Source organism: Ursus americanus, chromosome 18 (genome assembly GCF_024610735.1).
Source record: "Ursus americanus isolate L20-20 chromosome 18, mUrsAme1.1.p, whole genome shotgun sequence".
Classification (NCBI taxonomy): Eukaryota; Metazoa; Chordata; class Mammalia; order Carnivora; family Ursidae; genus Ursus; species Ursus americanus.
In genome coordinates, this window is record NC_142144.1 from 31522752 (window position 1) to 31545576 (window position 22825).

At 51.8% G+C, this 22825-nt stretch overlaps 1 protein-coding gene across 2 annotated transcripts in view; it reads left to right on the forward strand.

The window, feature by feature from the left end:
* Positions 1-10803: 10803 nt before the first annotated feature.
* Positions 10804-22825, forward strand: part of GABBR2 (gamma-aminobutyric acid type B receptor subunit 2) — a 336632-nt gene continuing 324610 nt past the window's right edge. The window contains exon 1 of one of the 2 annotated variants that reach the window (XM_045780604.2): positions 10804-11127. In XM_045780604.2, coding sequence (XP_045636560.2) covers positions 10804-11127 — 324 coding nt within the window. The remainder of the gene's footprint in view (positions 11128-22825) is intronic. The other variant, XM_087869533.1, reaches the window with a different exon arrangement.

Genomic DNA, 22825 nt, shown 5'->3' on the forward strand with positions numbered 1-22825 from the left:
AAGTGCCCAGCACAGAGTCAAGCACATGGTAGAAGCCCAACATGCAATTGTTAAAACTGCCCCTGGTCCTCATTCATCCTATTTTTAAAAAAGGAAGCTGAGGCCAAGGGGCTTCCCAAGTGCCAGCATCCTGGGAACAAAACGCCATCCCTATGTCTCCTTCTTGGGTCCCTGCCGTCTCTCCTCCCTGCACTGCTCCCTCCCTTCCTTGCTCTTAGGGCTTGTGTTGTTATGTGTCAGGGGTGTTGAAGTGAGAAAACTTGAACTGCAGGTCCTATGACCCTTCTGAGGACCTCCAAAGAGATAATAAATCAAATGACCCCCTTGGAGACTCATAGCAGCATAGATAATGTCCAGAGAAGGACATGCGAGCCACAGGGGATCTTGCTAAAAGAAACGGCAAAGAGAACAATGAGGCATCAGGTACTCACTTTTTTATTTTTTAGATTTTATTTATTTTTTATTTTAGAGAGAGAGAGAGAGAGAGAGAGAGAGCGTGCACGGGCAAGCTGGGGGAGGAGCAGAGGAGGAGGCAGGGGGATGGAGGAAGGAATCTCAAGCGGGCTCTGCGTGAACCTGATGACCGTGAGATCGTGACCTGAGCCAAATGCAAGAGTCCGACACTTAACTGACTGAGCCACCCAGGCGCCCCAATCAGGCCCACTTTCAACAAAGGGAACAAAACCAGGAGAAGCTAGTAAATCAAGAGTTCGCTTCACCTTGAAACTGCGGTGTGATGGAAGAGATCAGCTGGCCTCTTAAGTTCCAAATTACAGCCCCAAGTTTGTCCCTTCTCCTGTCCTATTTTGACATTCAGCCTAAGACTCCATTTTATCTCCTGTAAAATGGGTAGAAGAATGCCTTACAGAATTATTAATGAGATCATTTAATGAGATAATATAAACAGAGGCCGTTGCACACCAGATTATATTGAAGAGCTATTTGGGGCTTCGGGGCGGGGTGTGGGGGGACCCCTGAGGCTGTGTGTCTGCACCTTTCTCTGCAGAGCGCATCTCCAGATTCTCCCCCCAGATTCTCTAAAGGGTTTCTAACTCCCCCCAACAAGTTTATTTTGTAGAGACTTAAGGGTTTTATTTCATTTCTATTATAAGATTAAATCTAATATTGAAAAAAATCTAAGCATAGATAAAAAGAAAATTGAAAAAGGAAAAGCAATAGTAAACAATAGAAACCAAATGTAGTGGGTTTTTTTTTTTCAATCTTTTTGTTGTTTTATTGTTCTTGGATTTTTTTTAATGAACTGAGTCATCCTCTGGCTGAATGTCTCAAAATGAAAATATAAGAGGGAGAAAAATAGAACCAAAAGCAATAATAAAACAGAGAGCAAAGTGATACAGGAAGCTTCTTTTTTCTTTAATAAAAGAGATACATGCTCATAGTAAAAAAAAAAAAAATCAAACAGTACAGAAGGATAGAAGGTGAAAAATAAATCAGCTTTTACCCTTCCATTACCTCTCACTCCTGGTCCTATTAGCCAGAGGTCACTGTTTTTGACAGCAAGAAACTTTTTTATTTGTTGTTTTCACATTGCAAGTGATTGTATCCATCTTTTAAAGGAGAAGATAGGATTTAGAAAAGCCCCAGAGGCATCTAATTTGCTAAAAGATAATGAACATTGTATAAAAGAATTAAGTGCTTTCCAAGATCCTGACAAAATAAAGATATCAATCAAAAAAACTCCCCAAAGAAAGTCCAGATGGCCATGCAATTGAACTTTATCGTGCTTGTCGGCCTGGCAATCTCCATGCCCTTGAAATACCCAGGAAAACCATCCAACAGAAAGCAACACCTAATACGTAGAGTGAATCCTTCATCAAACTGACCAAAAACGGAGCAAATTGTATAAAGTTGTTACCCTGTTTCTGGGGTCCCTGATGAACACAGGAGCAGAGTTCCTGCGAAATCAATCCTTTAAACATAGACACAGATCCTTCTGAAGTCAGAAGATCTTACACCTACTTGTGCAAGACGGTACACTATCAGGAGGATACAGTATCATCAATCACACAAAGTGGATCGTCCCACAGCATCTGACAACGTACGCTGTATTTCCAAATTTTAGAAGCACCCGGAAAACAATAGAACATGCTGGATTTTATTAAAGTCACCTATGGAATTTGAACAGCTGGAATATTAAGAAAAGGGCAAAGAGTAGCTAAAATACCACCAAAATCCGATGCTGGCCTATCTGTGTCCTTTGTTATTGAATATCATATAGAGCTGGGTTGGGGGTGGGGCAGAGGGAATAACTGATTTCATTAGGAAAAAGCAAATGAAAAGACTCACTGTTGTTATTTAAAGCTTGGAATAAGATTGGCAGGATAGGATGTACAGCTTCCTGTCTCCGTGTGCTCCTGAAAACCAAGCCATAAATAAGATCCTTGAAAAGCAAATCATATTTACCCGATAGGAAGGATGTTATAATTGAGGCTTGCTTTGCTGATCAAGGATTTGGCATTAATCCTGTGTAGCTTTCCCCCCAGAAGCTATGCCAGCCCCAGGGAAGTGAGATGCCCCCACTGTCACCTGGTCCTCAGCACCCTGGAGGGAAAGAGTAATTCTCTCCCCTTTGTGAGGAACCTCATGAAGAGCCGCACTGAGAGCCGTCCCCATGCTCCCCCCTCTCCCCACGGTGGGCACGCACGTAGGTGTTCGGGTAGTAAGGACTAATGCACACCCATTCATTCAACAAACCCACATTGCATGCTTTGTGTGTGTGCCTATGGTCTCACACATGGAAAAGGACCCAGAGATGTGGACTAACTCTACAATGCAGTGTGGTGTCAGAGAGTCTTTCTCGAAGGTGCTGGGACAAAAAAGGAAAAACTGTATTTCACCGAATTGAAGACACCATTATTTTATGTATCACCAAAAAAGGGAAAAAAAAATACTGTCAATTATAAGATGCCATCAATGGCAAGGTGCGGGCCGATCCCAGAGATGAATACAAATGTGTGTCTCAGAATGGGTGAAATGTGGTAATTAACTTTTAAAGAAGTGATAAGTGATATCTCTCAGCGTGAGCCTATCTCACCACGGGAGCTGAGTGAAGGAGGCAATTACTTCTACTGGGTGACGAGAGGAGGCATCACAGGGACGTGACATTTGATCTGGGTTGTGAAAGATTTCACCAATGGGAGGAGAGGAAGAGTGGGAAGAACATTCCAGGCTGAAAGAATAGCACGAACAAAGGTCTGGAGGCAGAAGAGGGCGGCCATGGCAACGGACGCACGAGTACATTCTGAGGAGTTCGACTGTAGAAGGTGGGAGTGGGGGAGGTCCAGCTGGTTGCCGAAGCTGGAACCACTGAAACCACATTGTCAGTAGCCTGGAACCCCAGTCTTGGGAGTTAGTGCCCCATAACTTGACAGGGAGCCATAAAATGTTTTGAGCTGGGAGGACACGATTGGAGCCAGCTCCAGAGAGGCTCACGTGGAGGGGAGGTGAGGGGTAGGTTGACGGGGGAGGCCAGAGGCGGGGACGCAGGTTAGACTCGCAACCAGCCCGCTTGGGGGCGGGTGGAGAGAAAACCGAGGGAGCTGCACGTGGATCCAGTGGCATGAGGGCAGAGTGTAAAAGACGAGGGCAAGCACACGACTATGAGAATAGAAGATCCACAGTCACGTATGACAATATGGAACAAATCTCAACGAACTACGGTGAGTGAGAGAAGCCAGACACGAAAGAGGACGATGGTGAGTCCATTTATACCAGGACCAAGAAAAGACAAAAACCAATCCACAGTGTCAACAGTCAGGATGCTGTTACCCTGAGGGAGGGTGGTGCCTGGGAGGGACCCCACGGGGGCTTCTGGGTGCTGGTCATGTTCTGGCTGTTGGTGCTATTTACATGGGTGTATCCATTTATGAAAATTGGTTGAGCTGTGCATTAAGACTCGGGCACTTTACGTATGTATGTCGTGGTTCAATACAATTAGCCCCGTCTCCCCCCAGATTAGAGACACAGAGAGACACTGGGAGCAGGAGTCTAAAATGGAGGCCCCTGCCGGAACACACAGGTACTCGATGCCAGAATGAGTCGCAGACCACTCCAGAGGCTTCGAACAGTGCAAGCCTGGGTGGCTAGAGAATGCAGAACTTTCTCACCTCTGGCCCGTGACAGGCACACTGGACATTTGGGTGGAGAATGACCAGCAAACAGAAATAGTGGGGCGAGCATAATTATGGGGAAAGGAGAGATGAGGATGCATTCAATCAGCCCATGTCTCCAGGTCCATGAGGTAGCCATGAGGGCAGGGCGGGAAACCGCGGATGATGTCCGACAAGCGCCTCTAAGGATTTTTGGGAGATGAGTGAAAGGAAGGGCCAGGCGGCGGGGGACACAGCAGCGTTGGGTGTCCCGAGAGGCTGAAAGCGCGAGGTCAGCCATATGGGATTTGGGGGCTGACCCTCAGCGGCATTCGAGAAGTACTGATTTTACAAATGCTGTGTGAGCCCACAGAGAAGAGAGGGATGGTGCCTAGGAGTGGATGCGGGTTCACCAAGAACCAGCCAGCCACACGCCTCTGTGTTTGTGGTTACGAATCTGGTAGGTCAGAGAAATCAAGGAGACAGGTGCATGGGGGCTTCAGTAAGGGCTGTAGCAAGAACTCTCCTGACATTTTGGCGTGCAAGCAGGACAAACATGGGCTGTGGAAAGCAGAGGTTGGGGGAATCTTCGGTGGGTTTGGTCACAAGACCAGAGGGGGCAGAGGGTCGCTAGCGTGGGCAGTCCCCAGGCTCTTCGACACTGTCCTATAACGCTTTGATGCTTTAGGGTAAGAAAGCAAGTGAGATTGTCCAGTAGCAATGGCACCAACTGGGAGAGATGGCGAATGTGATAGAAAAGAGACCCACGATGCAGGATGCCCTCAGTAGGCTGGAATGTGGGGACGTAATCGCAGATTCCCAGACGCCCGACTTACACTGCTGATAAATAGGATCAGAGAGACCTGGCTCACTGCTCCCTTGAGAGAGCATAGCAACAACTCCACAGAAAACAAACCTAGGGCGCCCGGAGAACCACACGTTCCCTATGAGCCACAGGATGACGTGGCTGCCACGAAATGCGGGTACCCGGGACTGTCGGCGCAGCAGCCCAGAGGCCTGAACACAGAGGGGTGGGCCGGCTAGCCCACGTGCCTCTTGGTCTGTATGGAGGGCTCGGGGTCAGTTCTGGACATCCCCCTCTAAGAAAGCCAGGAGCAGACTACTGGCCAAGGGAAGTGGAGGAATCTGGGGGCATTTCTCCCGAGGAAGAGGTGACTTCTTTGGGGCTAGAATGTGGCATTGCTTGTGAGCTGTCTTTGGTGAAGGGCGCCACGGGGGAGGGAGAGCACCACGGACCCTGCTGGCAGGTTGGGATCCAGGGTGAATGCTATGGGAAGGCTGACTTCGGTGGAACCTAAGAAATCATTCATGAAACCCCCATCAACCAAATAATGGAGTGGGAGCCTCAGGAGGCATTGATCTTACCATTTCTAGTGGTATTACTACTACTACTATTAGTAGTGGTATTACCATTTCTAGTGGTATTACTACTACTACTAATTAGGCCTAATAAGAGCTTAGTACTGGGGTAAGTGCTTTATATGCACATAGGCATTATTTCACTTACCAAGGGAGTTAATGATGTGAAAAGTGCTTGGAACAGCGCCTGGCACATGTGAGTACTCGAAATACACTAGCTGTTGTAATTATTTAATCTTCACAATAAACTTGCTATGAAAGAGGAATTGTCTCTTCCCACTTTACAGGTGAGGAAACAAGGTCAGAAGAGTAAGTGACTCACCCAGACTTTGAGCCCAGGACTGCCTGCCTCCTGAGGTTTGGTGAGTGGTGGGACCAGAGATGTTGCCGTCTGTCCAGGGTTCTGTTCCTAAACTGCGCCTCTCATTCATCTGTAATCCCCTTTGTAAAGCATCTTCTTGTCTGTGAAACTGTAAACGAGAGGGGATTTTGGCTCCCTTGCCGGTCTGTGTCCTTCTGGAGACCACTCGGGTTCAAGCTCTATTTCCTGCCTGGGTCTGCCCAGGGCTTGTCCAGCCAACATGGAGCAAGGTGACTCCCCCATCTTTCCGCTGTTCTCAAACCGACAAAGAGCACGGGTGGAGGGAGAGGCTCCAGGCTCTTCTGGTCTACCCCACGCTCGGCACTGACTCCCGAAGGGTTTAGTCATAGACTCTCTCCAGGCCAGATGCTCTCCTCCGGTAACTCAGGAGCAGGGCCAGCTTCCTCTCTCATTTGGTGAGGGACCCTGACCAAGACATTTTACATTTTTCTGGTGTCAATCCTCAGGCGCATTCTTCCCTTCTTTAAGACTACTAACTCCCCAGTCATATAAGGGTATCTTCCAGGAGAGGCCTGTGGAGTAGAGAAATATGCAGGAGTTTGGGGTCAGACAGACTGGATTTGGCTCCATCACGGTCTCTGCCAAGTGTCATTAGGGCTCTTAGTTAATCCATCTGGACTTCAGTCTTGTCATTTGCAAAACCGGGATCCTAACACCTATGTTTCAGGCAGTTGCAAAGATTAAGATGAGGCATACCCAGGAGTCTGGCACAGAGCAGGTAGGTGTTTAATAAATGGTAGCTATTATTATTACTCGAACTGTGTCACCAGACCACATTGATGCCTGAAACCCAATTTTACGGTTTAAAAAACATGCCTTGTGAAAAGGGAAAAGCAACTTAGATTCATTCAGCTAATCTTTTTTGGAGCCATCATTCATAACTTATCCATTAAAAAAAAGAATTGAAAACAAACAATGTACTTTAAAAAACAGCAGAGCTATTTGGTGGAAAGAAACATTTCAGTGTAAACAGGAATATGAAATACATGGGGAAAGAGAAGAAATACATGGGAGATATTTGTAAGATGGCTTACGGGTTTTTTAAACTTTGGGGCGTTTGTGCTTTTTTTTTTTTAAAGGAAAAAGTAAAAGAAGACATCCCTGTTGTTGGATGAAGAACAGAGGCGGACACGGATGGCAGGTCAGACTGGGAACAGAGTATTGGAAACCAGACCCAGTTTCTGGGAGGAGGCAGCTGCACGAGGGCAGATCCCAGCCTCTGGCACCAGGGTAATGAGGGGTGTCCAGCCCAGCCTGGAAAAAGGACAGAGAGCAGGGGGGGCCTGGTTAGCCTCTGTGTTGGGATCCTGCTCAAAGGCAAGCCAGGTGGACCATGGGACCCCAAAAATCCTTAGAAAGGGACTTAGCATCATCTTTCAAAGCAGCCCCAACCTCTAAGCCAGGGTTTGGAGACTGGCTTCTGGTTCTTGTGTGTAGGGAGAGGGCGTGGGAGAAAGGATTGCTAAGGAGGCGGGATTTGGGGAAGATGAGAATTTAAGCCATACAGACCTGGACTGACATGCATGTTTTTTCGTTTTCTAGGTATGTGACCCTGAGCACGAGGCTTTCTTAGGTCTCCACTCTGTCCCTTGTAAGGTAGATGAGCCTATAAATCAGTGTGTAGCATGGTCCCGGGACTTGGCATCTGCGGGTGCATAGGATTCCCATTACAGAGAAGAACAATTATTAATCTAGCCACTTCTCATCACCTCCTCTGTTTGCACCCTGGTTTCTGCTACCATATGTGGCTTATTATAACAGCCTCCTAGCTGGTTTCCCTGCTTCCCACTTTTCCGCCTTCCCTCCCTTACCAGTGATTCTGCACTTGGCAGCCAGTGATCCTGTTCGAATACATCAGATCGTGTCACTGCCCCACTCAGTACCCTCCAGGGGCTCTCCACTTCGTCAGGTGCAAGCGGTCCTGCTTCATCCTGCCTGCCTTTGACCTTGGGTGCTACCACTTTTCCCCTTGCTCACTTTGCTCCAGCCACACCAGCTTCCTGACTCTTCCTTGAACATGCCAGGCACACTCCTGTCTTGGAGCCTCTGCCCTTGCTGTTCCTCCACCTGGAACATTATCTGCATGTCTTGCTTGCTTGCCTCCTCTAGGTCTTTGCAGAAAAATCACCTCCGTGTGTCCTTCTGTGACCCTCCTCTTTCATATTGTAGCCCCACTCTATCAGACTCAACCCTCTTTCCTGCTTTATTTGTTTTCCATAGCACTTTTCATAAGCTGTCATACTAAGATATCTTCTTCCTATTTCTGTTTATTGTTTCTCTTTCTCTCCACTAGAATGTAAATTTTATGAGAGCAGGGATTTTAGTTTGGCTTGTTTATTCCTGCCTCCTCAGCTCCTAGGACACTGCCCGGCACACAGTAGATGCTGCAAAACATTTGTTGAAGGAATTTATTCAAAATTTATTTTAAAGCAAGAGGCTGGACTCCAGCTGTAGGGGAATATGGACTCGAGGCTGGTGACTGAGGCAGGAACTCAGACCCCAGAAGCATGCCAGGAATCCAGTTATCCAAACTGGAACACAGGCCAGGGTAGGATCTGGGAACCAGAGGGATGCCCAGGCATCAGAAGTGGGCATGGGATCAGAGCCTGGCCTGGATCCAGGCTGACGGAGAGTGAGACTGGCGCTGTTCGGGTCAGGGCCGGTCCCAGGCCACAGGTCATGAGGCCAGGTCAGCCCGTAAGTGAAGACAGAGGGGCTGAAAGGCAGGTTGCCAGGCAGGGCCTTCAACCACTTAGTAAATGTCAAGCAAAGTTATCCCAGCTTTCAACTTATTCCCAGATGTAGGTGTGAGCGGATACTCCATATTGGCACAGCTTACAAGGAAAGCACAAATGACTAAGGGAAAAAAAGGAAAAAAAGTGAAAATGCTCATTGAGAAACCTGAACTGAGAAGTTGAAGGGCAGATGCCAGAAGCCGATAACTGGAGGACAGCTGTGATGTCAAGTGAACACCAGTTAGGAGAGATTACTTTGTCCTCTGGAACATCTTTGGTCTTGTTGGTGGAGATGCTCAGGTGAACTCTGCCCACGCAGACCCTTTGGCTAAGTGAAGCTCAGGAGTGATGTGTGCAGAAGCCTAGAAAGAGGAGTTGGGACAGGGAGAACTTGGCCTGTGTTCCCCAGAGCTGTTCAAGGTACTCTCCAGGATTGGGCTCAGCCTCCCCTCTCTGTCCTCATGCTTCCTGATTAACTAGCCTGTGATTCAGGGCTGCCCCTACCTCACTCCAGAAGAGGAAGTCTGTGGACATCATCTGGTTCAACTCCTTCACCACAGACCTAAGGGAACTGAGGCTCAGAACAACTGAAAGTCAGGGCAGTGCCCCTCCCATAGGGGAGGTTGTTCCCCATCCTGGCTCCCACTGCACTATGTACAGAGGTCCTGCTGGCTCTGGGTTCCAGTCCTACCCTGGTAGCTCTGTGTACTTGGACAAGCTGTGGAACCTCTCTGAGCCTCAGTGTATTCACCTGTAAAGTGAGGATGATAAACACAGTACTTCGTTCACCGGGCTCTTGTGCAGATTACATTATAAGGTAGGTAGTAAATAAATGTTCAGTGAAGGTTAAACTTCCAACCTTGTTGCAAGGTCGTGGATGTGGCCCACAACGGTTGGCTCAAGCCCAAGGGTGTTTTCTCATTTGATATCCTACTGTCTCCCCTCATTAATCACCCCTTGGGATTTTAAATTTTAATGACCCACCATTTCTATTCTTCAAGCATAGAGGGGCTAGGTCACATCACAGGACGGCTTTGCCTAAGGTTAGCCAGTGCAGCCTGCGCGACGGGGCCAAGAGAGGGCCAAGTCAAGGGAAGCAGAGATCTGCTCTGGGTAGTGCTCCCACCCGGAGGGAAAATTCTAGGGCGGAGCCCTTTGGGAGTGGGGACGCGGGGAGGTCAAATGCCTGGAGGGGGCGCAAGGTGAGGACCCTTGTCTCTTCTGAGGTTGGCAGAGGAGGGCTTCTCAGTCTACTGGGGAAATTGGGGGGCTCTCGTTCAAGGCCCTAAGCTCTGGACACCCTAGCACCAAGGGATGTTAGAGCGCCGGCGGCATCTTTGGCCGCCCCTTCGGGCTCGGTTAGGGCCTCCCCGGACACCCGCGCAGAGCAGGAGAGCATAAGGCTGCAGGTGCCTCTAGGACGCCTCCGTGCGTGGCGCGCTCGCAACCCAGACCTTCCCAGCCAGACCTCCGAGCAGCAGTCCCAAACCACCGTGCAGGAAGCGCTCGGCGGAGCGGCGGTGGCCACTGCGTGTGCCAGCACGCAATCCTCGTTCCCCCAACCCCTGTCCCCTGGCGCTCAGGTCCCCGGTGGGGACAGCGGCAGCCCGCTCGGCTGAGGGCCGGGGGCGCGTGTGTGCGTGTGCGGGGAAGCAGGCCCTCCCCGCGGCCGCCCCTGCGCCAGCGCCTCCCCCTCCCCCGGCGCACACGGCCCGTCCCCGTCCCCGGAGGCGGCCCGAGCCGCCGCGGAGCAGCCTCGCCTTCGCCTCCCGCGTTTCCTGCCGCCCGCCCTCCCCCGGCCGGGGCTCCAGGGGCTGCCGCGGAGCAGCTCCCGGCGGGAGAGCGGCTCAGAGCGCGCACGGGGGCGGGCGGAGGCGGCCTGGTTCGGGGTGGCCGCGCCGGAGAGAGGCGCGCGCGAAGACGCCGGCCCCCCTCTCCGCGTTTGCTCTCTCGCTCCCCGCCTCCCGCACTCGGCTCGCTCCCACCCCTTCCCGGCGTGATTGATCCGTCACGGGCGCCGCCGCTGCCGCCGCCGCCGCGGCCGTTCTGAGCCGAGCAGGAGCCGGAGCCCGAGCCGGAGCCGGGGCCGGGGCCGGCGCCATTGCGCGGGCGCCGCGGGGAGAGCTTGGCGCGGGGCGGCGGGCCGGGCCAGGCCATGCGGGCCGAGTGAGCCGGCGCCCGCAGCCCGCGGCGCGGCATGGCTTCCCCGCGGAGCTCCGGGCAGCCCGGGCCGCCGCCGCCGCCGCCGCCGCCGCCACCCGCGCGCCTGCTGCTGCTCCTGCTGCTGCCGCTGCTGCTGCCGCTGGCACCCGGGGCCTGGGGCTGGGCGCGAGGTGCCCCCCGGCCGCCGCCCAGCAGCCCGCCGCTCTCCATCATGGGCCTCATGCCGCTCACCAAGGAGGTGGCCAAGGGCAGCATCGGGCGCGGCGTGCTCCCCGCGGTGGAACTGGCCATCGAGCAGATCCGCAACGAGTCGCTCCTGCGCCCCTACTTCCTCGACCTGCGGCTCTACGACACCGAGGTGAGTGTCCGGCCGCCCGCGCCGTCGGGGCTGTGGGGGGCGGTGGGTGAGGGAGTGCCGAACCGAGGGAAGCTTCGGCCCTTGGGCAGAGCCCTGACTGAGTCGCCTATGCCTGCCGAGGGCACCGCGGGCTGGGGCTCAGGGCTCACCCCGGGGTCCCTTCGGGCTTGGCTGGCACGGCTGGTACCAAGATTTTCTGAGCATCTCCCTCCTCTGGGATCGTATGTGTGTATATGTGTGATGGGGGTGGGGGATAGAAGACGGGTTTCCTTTAACCAGAGAAGGAGTGTAGAAGGTGGGGACGACCCTCTAAAAGGCCTGCAGTGGTTACCCCTGCCCAGGTCCCGCTGGTGGGGCTGTGGACTGCCGGGTGGGAGGAACAGGCGCATTGACTGGAAACTGGGCCACCCGGGGCTAGAGAGGCCATGGCCTGCTCGCGGGCCCCCAGGAGAGCCCGGCCGCGCTTTGCGGTCCGGAGGGCTCCGGGACCCGAGGGGCCAGCGCGCGCAGGAGGGCTGGGCGCGTGGTGCGCGCGGGCGGCTCGGAGCCCGCACCGCGCGGGCAGGTGTGGGGCCGCCGGCTCTGAAAGGCTGCTGCCTGAATGTGCCCGGCGCTGCCTGCCGGAGTGATTTTATGGGGAGACTCCCCCTCGGTTTAGTTGCTCACGGAGTGCCCTGAGCAGGTCTCACTGCGGACGCGCGGGGGTGTCCAGCAGCGCCGCTGCTGTTGGCCCTGCCGCTGCAGGCGGTTTCTCCGGGCGCAGACTTGAGGCACGGACTTGGAGCGCAGCAGCGGGCTGGCCCGCTCGGCCTCCTTCTCCGAGGGGAGCCTCAGAGCCCAGAGCTTCGCATCCCAAGCCCCTCTTAACGGCCGCAGCGCGGGTTCTGGCTGAAGCCCCAGCGCGGACCTGCCCCGCCTGCACGGCTGCTGGAGGGGTTCTGGAGGAGCGGTCGCCGGCCGCGCGAGGTCGGGTTTGCGAGTTTTTCCGGACTGAGGGAGCCCCTCCGCTCCGGCCGCCGCGTCTCAGACGCGGCCTGAAGGGGGCAGTGATTTCCTGTGCAGTGCGCTCTGTTGGCGCCTCCAACACCGCGCCAAGCCGGGCCGGGCGCTGGGCTTGACCCCGGCTTCCCGCGGCTCCGCGGGAGCTTCTGCTCCAGCCCAGGTGCCTCTCCTCCCAGCCTTTCGAGAGGAGGTTGGCGCCGCCGCGCTGCCCCTGCAGCCTGGGCTCCGCTTCCTTCTCTGCCTGACCCTTTTTTTTGTCCCTTGAGAAAGAGCAGAAATCTGGATGGCATCTCTATTCCCCGCCTCCCCCCTTCACTGATGAGCCAGGCTGCTCTGTGCTGTAAATAAAAGGTGAAGGAACGGGTGGCAGTTGGTGGCGGTGCGTGCAGGCTGCTGCAAGCCGAGAGCCTCCCTCTGCCCCTGGAGGATGCAAGCGGGGTGGCTGAGCAGAGCTAACCCGGGTGTGGAATTATTTCTGAATGACATTCTCGTCGCCCTCATCTTTGCCTGAACATTGCAAGTTTTCTGGGGGACTTGTGTGGCACGCATAAACGCAGAGCACACCTCAGTTCTGACCTAGGCATGTCCCCTCGGCCCTGGTTCCCTGTCGCCTCTGTACAGATTCTTTCGGAAGGGCCAGGAGAGAGCCGGCTCTTTGAAGGCAGAAGCCTCTGTAGATAGGGCAGCCCTGCTTGCATCATCACCAAGTGTTGTCGGCTGCAAAATGTTTTCATCATCAATTTATTCCCTTCAGAAAGCTTCCCTGAAAGAGATTTCACATTAGCTTGTTTGTGGCAGCGGAGGGATGGGTGCTTGGTTTCAGGGTGTGGGTTGAAGCTTTTACATTTATCTTTCAAGTGTGCTTTTGATGACTTTCTGAGTGAGAGGGCCCAAAGGCGAGAGGAGAGGCTCCGCAGTTGGTGGGAATCTGCAGGAAGCAGTGTGGGAAGGAGGGCACAGGGTACTGTCAGCCTCATGCAAACAGAGAAGCGGCTCCAGCCGCATGAAGGGGCACAGAGCATGGGCTTTGGGTGGGTCAGACCTGGGTTCTAGTCAGACACCAGTTATCTTCCCCGTGGGTGACCTTGAGTGGGGTCATTGACTCTGTCTCAGCCTAGATTCTCGCATCTGGGAAAGTGGGCTGTTGCATGTACTCGGTAGGGTGGTGGTGTGATGCTCCGGGGGATAACAGGCCCCGGGGGGAGAGTGCCGTGAGCCCCCCCACCCCCGGCAGCCAGGGCTCCGTCTGACATGCTGGAGGACAACGAAATGTTTCCTGCCTCCCTTCCTTCGTTTCCCTCTGGCGTGGTCCACAAGTAAGACGTGGCAGCTTGAGGAGTGATAAGATGGTCACAACTAAATATTAAGACTGCTTATTTTGTTTTTCTTACTTTCGAAGTCTCATGAAGGGTCAGTGAAGTTATCACCAGAAAAAAAAAAAAAGAATTTTGACTTATAATCAAATACGTATGTTACCTCCTGCCATGAGGTGTCATGTCTGGGAGAACATGCAGATGATATAATACTTCCTTTTTTCAAGTGGCCCATCTCCGTAGGAGAGGTCCTTCCTTGCTGAACCCAAGTAAAGGAATGCTCCGTGTGGGTAACTGCAGCAAGACACACAGTGATCCGAAGGGTGGCTGGGGCCTGTGTTGGAGCGTCTGAGGCCTGTTTTAGTCAGATGGGCCATCGTTGCGGATTGTATGTGCTCCCTAATCACTTCTCTGCTGTGTAACTTGTTGTCAGTAGACTTGAACACAGGACGGATGTGGTGAATGGATTTTGGCTGGCTTTGCTGACATTGGCTGTCAGTCAACCGCCAGGGGCTGTGGGCAGCCAGGATGGACCTTGGTCCACACAGTCTTCAAAGAGAAGGAGCCTTACCAAGTAATGGGTTAATCTGATCACTGGGAGAGCTTCTCTCAATAGAGGAGGCTCCCGCTTGAATTTCTTTAGGTTGACCCTCTTACTGTAATTAGAATAACAATAGAGTGTGCAAAGCCCCACTCAGTGCCTTATGTTCCTAAAAATGAAGCATTCCAACAGAGCATCTGCTAGTTAGGACCTCTTTTCTCTGCTGTAGATAAAATCATTTCAGCACATACTTTTTTATGTATCCCAAAGTAGGGTTGAGTATATAAAAACACAAGTGAGACAACTGAATATACAAATAAAAGGAAACCTAAGAAAACAGAGAAACATGGAAGTTACTCTACCAAGAACCTGGGTTGTTGCAATTTTGCATATTGCATTTTAGCTCTGAGCTTCCTGGTGGTCAAGGTAAAAAGGTAAAAATGGAGACTTACAATACTTACAAGTTTGATTAAAAGATTCTGAAGGATGATGTCTTTTTTAAAAAGTTTTGCAGGAGATTCAGAATGTTTTTCACATGGTTGTTTCTCATTCTTAGGTAGCCACATTAATAAAATTAAATAATAACCAAGAGATGAGTTAAGAAATAGTTTTGGCTTTTCTACTTTGACTGAAGTAACATTCATTTTAGAAAAATGGAAAATGAGAAAGAAGCATGAAGAAAAATAATTGCTCACAATCCATCTATATAAAGACAGTTATACCTAATAATTAGCATTATTCCCTTCCAGTTGCCAGTTTTTACTATTTCATGTACTTGAGATCTCACTCTATGTGCCCTTTTATATTTTGTTTCATTAATTTAACATTATGTTATGGGTACTTCCCCATGCCCTCAATTGCAAAGATGACTTTGAGTGGCTGTCTGCTATTCTATGCCCTGGATGTGCCATAAATATTAAGTCATTCCCCTGTTGTTGGATTTGTATGTTTTCCCACTTTTTACTAGTTCCAATTATGATGTGATAAACTTAGGGGAAGTTCAGGGAGCCAAAGGAGCACATGCTACCCTACATAGGAAGTCTACCCTGATGCAGGGATCTAGCTTAGAAAATCCAGAGGAAGCCTAGTGATAGGTGAGCGTGTCCTTTCCTTGAGCAGCTTTGCCAAATATCTGTTCTCCCATTCACTGTGCTTTAGAAAGGGCCCAGACAGCCGGTGGACGGAGGCTGAGCTTTTCAGGGATGTCTGAGTACAACTCAGCAGGCATTCATTGAGCACCTACTGCAGCCTCTGCTGCTGCAGAAGGGAATAAAACCCAGCCTCGGGTTTGAGGGAAGAGCTGGTGCATAGGGGAGAACGGAGTCAGCACATGTTGGCCATTTTCAAGGTAAGATAGAAAGGGATCGTGGCGATGACGGCACAGTTTTATGAATATTCAAAAACCATGGAATCATAAACTTGAATGAACGTTATGATATATGAATATAGTTTAATACAGCTGTTCTTCGAAATATAAAGTTAGAAAATGAGCCCTTTTTGGATCAGACTGCCTCTTCTTTGTGGTTCTTGCCCCATTGCCCAGTGTGGTATATTGCTTAGGACTCATTGCGAGTGATAGAAACCCCACTTTAACTGGTTCTTGTGACTGAAAAATCCTGGGGTGGGCGGTCTTCAGGCATGGCTGAATCCAGGGACTGAAATGCTATCTTAAAAAATGTCTCTCTCTCTGGCTCTTGGCTCTGATTTCCTCTGCTTGGCTTCACTCTCAGGCAGGCTCTACCCATGTGGTGGCACAGATGGCCCCTACCAGCTGCAAATTTACACACTCCCAGTTTAGAAACTCCAGTAAGAAGAGTGCTTCTTTCCCAAATGTTTCAACAAAAGTCCCAAACTCAGCTCCCGTTGGCTTGAATCGGGCCATGTGTCCCTCCCTGAGCCAATCACATGGCACTGATGGTCTGGGACGTCAGCCAGGCTTCCATGGAGGGAGAGGGCAGGGAGGTCAGCCCTGCCCAACCACATGCGTAGGGAGTGAAGAAGAGGTGATTCCTCGAAGGACATCAGAGGCTGTTAAAGGTGTGGGTGCCAGGGGCGTCTCATCACAGATATCCACAGAGACAGGCATGTGGGAAATGCTACATTCAAGAAAGAGATCAGGGATGCCAAGGGCATTGAGAGAAAGGGAAGACCATATCTAGGTCAAGAGAGGCCTCCTGGAGGAGAAGAAATCAAGATGGGCCTGAAAGGGCCGATGTAATGTTGACACAGAGAAGCAGGAACTCAGGGAAATGGAGGTTGGATCCCAGGAAGGAGCCCCAAGATCAAAGGATGGAAGGAGACAAAGTGTGAGGTGTGTTTGGGGAGCACTGACTTGTTGCGTTTTCCCCCAAGTGCAGGGCTTGTGGAGGGTTAGGTAGCCTGGTGGTGGGTGCGGAAGGCCTCGAATCACAGGTCGAGAAGGTTGGACTTTATTCTGGAACCTGAGGAGCCGTGTGTGGGTGGTGGTTTTGAACGTGGGCATGCTATGATCGGGGCCGGTGGGAATGCAGAGCCTAGATGGTAGCCAGATGAGCCTGGAGACTGAGAAGCCAGGAAGCTGCTCCAGCAGTCGAAAGGCGAGATGGTGAAGCTTGAACAGAGGGGGAGAGGCCACGTGAGAGGATGTGGAGGAGAATGGGCAGTGCTGAGACCTGCCAGCATGGAAGGGGCAACAAAGAGGGACCCTTGGGGGGAGGCAGGGGGTGGATCTGGCAGGCAAGAGTCACTGAGTCCAGGCATTGTGTTGTAGGGGCCTGAGGAGAGAGCGGCCCAGCGAGGGTGAAGCTGGGCACAGAACAGCAGACTCGCTCTCAGACCCTTCAGCTCCCCGAGTTCCTAGTACCTGTAGGATGAGCCCCTCAATATGTCGGGAGGCCTGGGTTTGTATCCCTGTTGGGTACCACTTACCTGCTTGGTGACCCGGGGCAAGGCGCTTTGCCTCCCTTTCGTCATCTATAAAATAGGGCTACAAATGAGAACACCCCGGGAAAGTAATCAACTCAGTGCTCGGTACTGCGAGTGTCCAGTAAGTATTCGTGGCTCTATTGTCACCGTTGTCGTTATTCCCATACCATGTGGGGACAAGTATGCTGACCTCACAGGGCTGTAAGAAGGAATAACTATCGTGGGTGTGGAACCTCACAACATGATGTACGTGTAAGGCAGTGTTATCTGTAATCCCACGTGCCAGCGCCGCGCTGCCGAGAGCGGCCCGGGGGAAGAGGATGCGAGCCCCCCATCGTCCCTTCTGTCGTCTATCCTAGCAGTTGCTCTCTTTGTCCCCGCACCGGACTGTAGCTCCGTGAGGGCCGGGCATCAGTGAGCGTCTGCTGAACTGCACTGTGAGTAAATTCCGATTTCCTTTCTGAGTGAGCATGCCACCGAAGGAAGAGTTTGTCCAGATCACCTCTCCAGGGTCTTCACCCCCACCCCCATCACCATGGGACTTAGGTGACCCCATCTATCAAGATTAAGTTGACTGTCAGGCTGCAGGCAGCTGCCTCCTGCCTCTTCCCACCGACACCAGCCCCGTGCTTCCCCAGTGTGAGGGCAGTGCCCTTGGCCATGTCAGCCCCCAACCAATTCCCTAGACCTAGCCAGCCAGCCATGGGGGCGGTGGGTGGAACTAACACGCTAGGGCCAGTTTGGCCCTTGGTATTGGGCTAAAAGTTTAACCTAACTTTATCTTGAACGGGGGCTTCTTCCTGCATTTGGCCTGCCCTCTCACGGGCACAGAGTCACATCAGCTTCTTCGTGCGGAGTCTGTGGTCCCAGCAGGGACGTGAGCAAGCTGGAAGGGTAAGAGAGCTGTGAAAATAGAGATGCTGGACAGGTGCACGTGTAGGATACATATCTTTCGTCAGTCAGGGTGAATTAGGCCGTGCCACATTAACAAACAAATCCTGAAATCGCTGTTGCCTACATAATAAAATTTCGCTCTCGCTAACCCAAAGTCCAGAGTGTGTCTGAAGTGCTCCTGAGGGCCTCTCCTCCAAGTGGGAGCACAGGATCCAGGCAGATTTTGGGTGTGACTCTCCCATTTGTGACTTCAAGAAGATGGGGGCAGGGAGGAATCCATGGGGAAGGCACACTGGATTTTTCACCATCTTGACTTGGAAGTGACTCGTGCATTATTTCTACTCCTGTTCCATTGACTGGAAATAGTCGCAGGTCAAGCCAGTTTCAGAGGAGGGTGGGAAATGTCGAGGAGCCGGTGGGTGCCATGTAGACTTGTCATTCTGGGTCCTTCAGGAAATGGATGCCAAGATGGATTTAGAAGTACGAGAGCTCTGGGGGGTGACGCCCGTGAAAGATACAAGAGGAGGTGGGGAGATGCTTAGTCCATGACGCTGGGCTGATGGCTGTGAAAGGAGGGGGAAGGAGAGATGGGTGGGAAGAGGCTCAGCAAGTCTGGGCCAGTCAGTGGGCTGCTCTGGGCAAAGCCTGCTCATAGAGAAGTCCTGAATCAGACCGAAAGAGCCAGGCTCTAGAATCCCTGCTCAACTCAGTCACTGACCACAGGCTGCCTGAGAGATTGTGTCCTTAGCAGAATCAAATATGGTGACAGAGTTGGAGCTGCAGCGAAGGCCATCAGCTGACCGCCCTCCTTCTGTAGGTTCTGTCTGCAGAGGCGATCTGACCAGGCCACCTACATAGCTGCTGCAGACACTACCCGCTTCTGCCTCAGTGCCCTAGTGCGACACACTCTCATTGATAGAACTTTCTGCCAGGCCCCGTTCTAGGCTCTGTGACACAGAGTGGATACGACGTGAAACCTGCCCTCGAGGAGCTCATGGTCTAAACAGGTCGTCAAAACAGATAGAAAGCATTGCACGTAGTGCAAGCCAATCGTGGTAGGGGTCAGAGGAGGACACTGGGGAAGTTGACCCCCTTCTAGAGGCACCCATTTGGTCTTTCCCTATGTTTGATTGTGATTGTAAGTGGCTCCTTGTCACAAACTTTTTTGGTTATTTATTTTGATTGTAGGAAGATCAGAAAATTAAATGATGTAACTCACCCAATGGACATCTGTATTCATCTGCTCCTTTATTTTATTCTTATTCTCTATGCTTATGTAACGATGTACAGTGAGGCTGGTGAGACGCCTTTCTTTCTGTACCTTTCTAGGAACAACCAGGTGTACCAGGCTGGAACCGTGGGGGTGTGAGCCCCACATGGGGTTGGCAGTCTGGGTTCTGTTGCTAGGTTAGTTGTTAAGACCATGGGGAAGTTCTTGCTTCTCTCTGTGAATTGCAGCATGGCTTGAGCTCTGCTCCATTGTAAGCACTGCGAGAGCAGGTGCTGAGTGTGTCTGGCTCCCTTGTGGTCCCTATAGGCACTCTCTCAGGGCCAGGCACAGAGCAGGAGCTCAGTAAGTATTTATTGAACAAGCAAATACATCTAAAAGCTTGGAACCCAGCTCTCTGGTTCTAAGAGGATTAATGGGCATAGTTTTAACAAATTGAGGAAGTGCTCTCTGTATGCCAAGCCATATGAGGTGAGCTTCCTGCCCGCTTTTTATTTGTTCTTTTGGGTTCTTGTTATTTGGTCCTTTTGGGGCCCCTGTAGTTGTGGAGTACAAAGGGGAAAGGTTACTTGTTGGATGTTCCAATAGAAGATTATGTACGAAGCTGATGTGATTCTCTTCTCCCCTGACAAACATACACGGCATCGTCCAAGGTACATGAAAACCTAGGAAATAAATACTTTCCAGCATCTGAGAACTGTTATGGTATTAGATGGGTTTACTGGAACAGTCCTCTAAACCAGCAGTTGGTGGGTATAGGAATCAGGTTGTGATATCCCATTCCCACCTCCAGGGAGCATGAGAGCCAGCGGAGGCTGGACTGGGCTCTGGTCCTCGCAGAAATTGGAGGAATGGAGTCAAGTCATCAGCCTTGGTGAGCCAGGTGGTCTGCTGACAGGCCTGGGGATGGTGAATGAAGAGGTCCGCTGGGATCCTCTGAATAACAAGACTTATTCCACGCTCCCTGCTCCTGGGCAGGAAGCTTCTGCTCTTTATCCCTCTGTGGTCAAGACTGACTCAGGAATGGGGTGAACTCAGCCTAGAGGTGACCATCTCCCTGATCTGGTTTTGGTCTGGACCCCAAATCAGATAACCAAGTTTATTAGAATCATGTGCAAACTAAGAGTAAATCAGTTACGAGCTGAGCTTAAGGGTCCGAGAATTCTTGCTTGAGTAAAGGGCATGAACCTTGTGACAACTTTTGGCGCCGATTGGGGAATTCTTTCGCAGTTTTCTACTTTTCCAGTCTTTTTGAACAGTCAACATTGCTGGAAGGATGAAGTGTCATTGTCATCTAGAAAATTAGTGGTAGATCCAAAGTACTGAGTAAATGGATTCATCTGTCTTCATCAGTGCCCACGTTCCACAGCTGCTGGCTAAAGCAGACCCCTCTCCTGCCACTTGGCAAGGACATCATCAGTCACCATTCAGATAAAATCTAGCCAAAGAAAGACTTTGTGGAGTGATTCATTATTGTTGCTCTCATGGCGCAGGGTCAGGAGGTGGCAGAGAGAAAATGATATTTTCACACTCTGCTTATGATCCACTTGACTTTGTTCAGAGGGAACTGATTTTGAAAGCAACAGCCATCCTTATAATAATCACTATATTATCCAAATCACTTTGTTTCTAGAACTGCCCGTTCACTGAAGCTTTTCTGAGAATGCCCAGAATTGTTTCAGGGATTTAACTGGCAGACAGGGACCTGGAAGCCCACCCCAGGGCGTACGATCAGAGCCCATGCTATGGCTCCCGCCGAGGCTGCTCAGAGTGCCTTGACTTTGACAGGAGAATTGACTCACCTATCACTCCACGCCGTGTCCTCTAGGGGCTGGACTGACCCCTCTGAGCTCCATGCTGGACTCTGTGAGTCCTAGAAACACTGGAAAGCCCTTGGAGAGCTTCTGATCTTGTTATAAAAGAAGGAAAAGGGAATGGCAGCATCTAGTTGCAAGCGTGCAGGTAAAGGAGGAGAGAGTACAGCGGCAGCATGAACTCGCCTGTATCGTGGGCTCAGCACCCGTCAGTCCCTGTGTCAGGCACTTTGCAGGGTTCGCTGATGTAATCCTCTCGACAACCTAGGGGGGTAGGTGCCGTTAGCGCCTTCAGGTTGCAGGTGAGGCTTGGTGGGGTGACGTGACATGACAGCCAAATGGGTGGAAAGCTGTGATTTCAATGCGAACGGCCCGACTTTGATGCCCAGGGCTTAAGCACCAAGTGAGCAGCGTCCTCCTGTGGTTTCTTACCTTCCTCCCATCGAGGCGAGTGGCACATGTTGCCAGTGGCTGATGCTTTTCTTACTTTGTTTTGTGAACTTCACCCAACCCTTTGTCTCTCCCTCTCCCTCTCCCATTTCCCTGTCCACCCACTCAGTCACACACAGCCAGTGCTATACTCTCTCCTCACTTTTCACACGTCTGTCTACACACCTGGCTCTCACAGATCCACTCTCTGCTCCCCTTGCACCTGCAGAGCTTGTCACCTCCCGTAGTGTTTACTTGGGGTGTCAGTGTTTGTGTCTGTGTGTGCCTCTCCTGGATTACCTCGAAGGCAATGGTGCTGCCTCCTCTGTACTTGCAGCTCAGTGCCAGGCCTGGGGCTGGGCATGGGGCATGTGGAGATGAACCCACAACAGCTGTGCTCTCAAAGGCATGCAACTAGGCTGTCTGGCATCATCACCTCGCAGCGTGACAAGGGTGAGGGGACAAGTCAGGGGTGGGGGCGGGGGTTGTCCCCCAGGTGCAGACGCCAGGTAGGACCACTGACCCAGCACTCTGATCAGGTGGCCTCCCTGCCTGACACCCTGCAGGGACTCACCCTTGTTTTGGGGGTAGGAACAAAACTTCTCCTGATGGCCCCAGAAGCCCCAAGGGTCTGCCTTGCCCACTCCCCAGCCTCAGTGTTGCATGCTCTCCCTTCCTTCTCTGGACCTAAACACATGGTCCTTTCAGTTTCTCAGGTGAGTGTGCCCCCCTCCCTCCACCCTGCACAGGGCGTTTGCACAAGCTGTTCCATTATCTGGAACACTTTCACCACCTCTGTTCATCTCTTACATACCAGCTCGAGTGAGCTTTGTCTATTTTCCCTGTTCGGGAAGAATCCCCTGCCCTGTTTTCGCTGAGAACCATGAACCTTTCCTTTCTAGGACTTACCACAATTGCAGTTTTACGTTTGTTGGACCCTCTGATCCCTCTTGTCTTCCATGTTCCTGCGGGGGACCATGAGCTCCGTAAGTGCAGGAGCAGCTCTGTTTTGGCTCCCCGTAGCACCCAGCCCCGTGCCTGGCATACAGTCGGTGTTCGGGAGATATCTGTGGGATGAATGGGTGAGAGCTGAAGGGCTCCTGAGGCCAATCTTCATGTTTATAATGTCTTGCTGTGTGCTTTCTGTGCCTCGCTGGGGAGTCGGCAGGGCACTGTGGAAAGACAGGAGCATTCAGAATCAGACGATTTGTGTGCGTTCCCCCTGCCCCCGAGCCTTGGGCTCTCCTCAGTGGAATGGGGATGCCACTGTCTCAGGGTTCTTTTGAAGGTTGGCGTAGAACATTCCTGCGAAGCACTGAGCACACAGGGCACATCGAGTAGGTGCCCACTAAATTTTACCGTCATTTTATTATAATGTAGGTAAATGTGTAAAATGCTATGTAGTCACATGCAGTGGGGGAGCATGTGTCTGAGGCCAGTGAAAAAGTGTGTGATCTGTGCGTGAGCCTCACTGGATGGGTTTTCTACACGGCTGTTTCAGACCCCACTCATTCCTAGGATGATTCGACACGCGCTGGGAGCTCAGTGGTGAACTTCCCTGGCCTCTTGTTCC